General features: G+C 41.2%; 1 protein-coding gene across 1 annotated transcript in view; it reads right to left on the bottom strand.

Moving 5' to 3' along the window:
* Positions 1-1,697, bottom strand: part of tmem214 (transmembrane protein 214) — a gene marked incomplete at its 5' end in the record, with an annotated part of 9,994 nt that overhangs the window by 2,973 nt on the left and 5,324 nt on the right. Inside the window, 5 exon segments of the mRNA XM_014030142.1 lie at positions 86-182; positions 275-392; positions 785-892; positions 1,066-1,114; positions 1,203-1,294. Of these exon segments, the coding sequence (XP_013885596.1) occupies positions 86-182; positions 275-392; positions 785-892; positions 1,066-1,114; positions 1,203-1,294 (464 nt within the window).

Here is a 1,697-nt window from a genome sequence, read left to right as displayed (position 1 = left end):
CACACACACACACACACACACACACACACACACACACACACACACACACAGACACACACACAGTGTGGTATCAGTCAGGTGGTACCTGAAGCCCAGCTTACAGTAGACAGTTATTTTGCTCCAGGCCTGCTGAGACACAGTTGTGAGTCCTGATGAGCGCAGATACACAACTGTGCTGGAGTCTGAAACAGAACCACACAAAAACATCACTGTGTGGGAAATATTAACATTAGTTATTGTGTGTTGGGGGGGGGGGGGGGGCATTGAGTCAAACCTGCCACTGAGCCATGAGATCTGATGTCGTGGACCACAAAACCAGCAGCAAACACAAGCAGAACCAGGAGCAGTTTGGACCAGGGAAACCCATGACCCTGCATCTTTACCTGCAGGTTCTGGACACACAAAACAAACACACATGTTTTWACACTTAGACAACTGGTTCACAAAGTCAGGGATCTGGACCCCTTATTGRGTCATCAAACATCAACTGAGGGTCCTTAAATGATTTCCACTTGACAAAACCAATCATGAACAAATAAAAGTAGCATCATGGTTATTAGGCTTGTTTATGTTATTGGTCCATGTAAGTCAAGTTTTATAGCACCTCTCTTAGAAATACATTCACCAGGTGCTGTACAATCATCAGCAGCATATGAAAACTACAAACACCACCACATACAAAGCAAATCCAACAATAAAACATTAGTGGACCAACAAACAGTTCAGCTGCTAAAAGACAAACTAAGTCAGAGTAAAACCAAACAGTTGATGAGTGTGAGCTCACCTGACACAGTGTGTTGCACTCCTGCAGTTCTCCTGACTCATTAGTGTCTCTCATTTCCTCATTGGTCACTCGAAAAGACTGGATCGTTTCTTCAAGGTTTTTACGTAGCTGTCAACACAAACCACAACTTAAGAATCAAACATAAATATATATTAATTACAAAAACTCCTCAGACCCGTATTTATCAAACTTCTTAGAGTTACTCTAAAGGATGCTGTTAAGAGTGGACTTAAGTGTTGTTTGATAAATATGAAGCCTGGTTTCTGCTTTAAGAGTCAAACCTTTGGAGGCAGAATGTTCCATGAGTTCAGTAAATGGTTCAGCAGCAGACTGGACAGGAAACAGAAACAAAGTGAAGTCAGTTTAGTCCCAGACTGAGTTAACTTTCCTCAGTTTACAGTAAACCTGTCCGTCTCACCTGGACTGTGGTAAGTGTTTGGTGTAGAGCTGCCTCCACACTCCAAGACTCTGAACATCCACACACAAACACTCCGTCATGCTGCTGAGTAACTGAAAAATACACAAACATTTCATCCATGCTTTAGTCCCAAACCATTAACTCTTTTCAGCTGACTGTGTTCAGACAACCTGGTGGTAAATTAGTGAAAAAAATAATAAAACTACATTTAAAACCAAACAAAGTCCTAGARTGTGTTTACTAAATCAAATGCTTCTGAATGTTTGTGATAATATTCAGGCAGGTCTGTTTGATACATTAGATCAGATTATATTCAACTCAGTCACTCCGGGGGCTGGGGGGTTGGTAGTTGAAACCCTGCAGCATGTACAACCTTGGGGAAAATACTGCAATCAGGATGTTCGTTCAGTTGTTTCATTTTGTAGGAAAAATCAGATCACAGACACACAAAACTAACGTCATTTCTAATGGAAACTTTCTGACTTTAAGAAACAT

The sequence above is a fragment of the Austrofundulus limnaeus genome, unplaced genomic scaffold (assembly GCF_001266775.1).
Source record: "Austrofundulus limnaeus strain Quisiro unplaced genomic scaffold, Austrofundulus_limnaeus-1.0 Scaffold1005, whole genome shotgun sequence".
NCBI lineage: Eukaryota > Metazoa > Chordata > Actinopteri > Cyprinodontiformes > Rivulidae > Austrofundulus > Austrofundulus limnaeus.
This window is presented reverse-complemented; position numbering and strand designations above follow the sequence as displayed.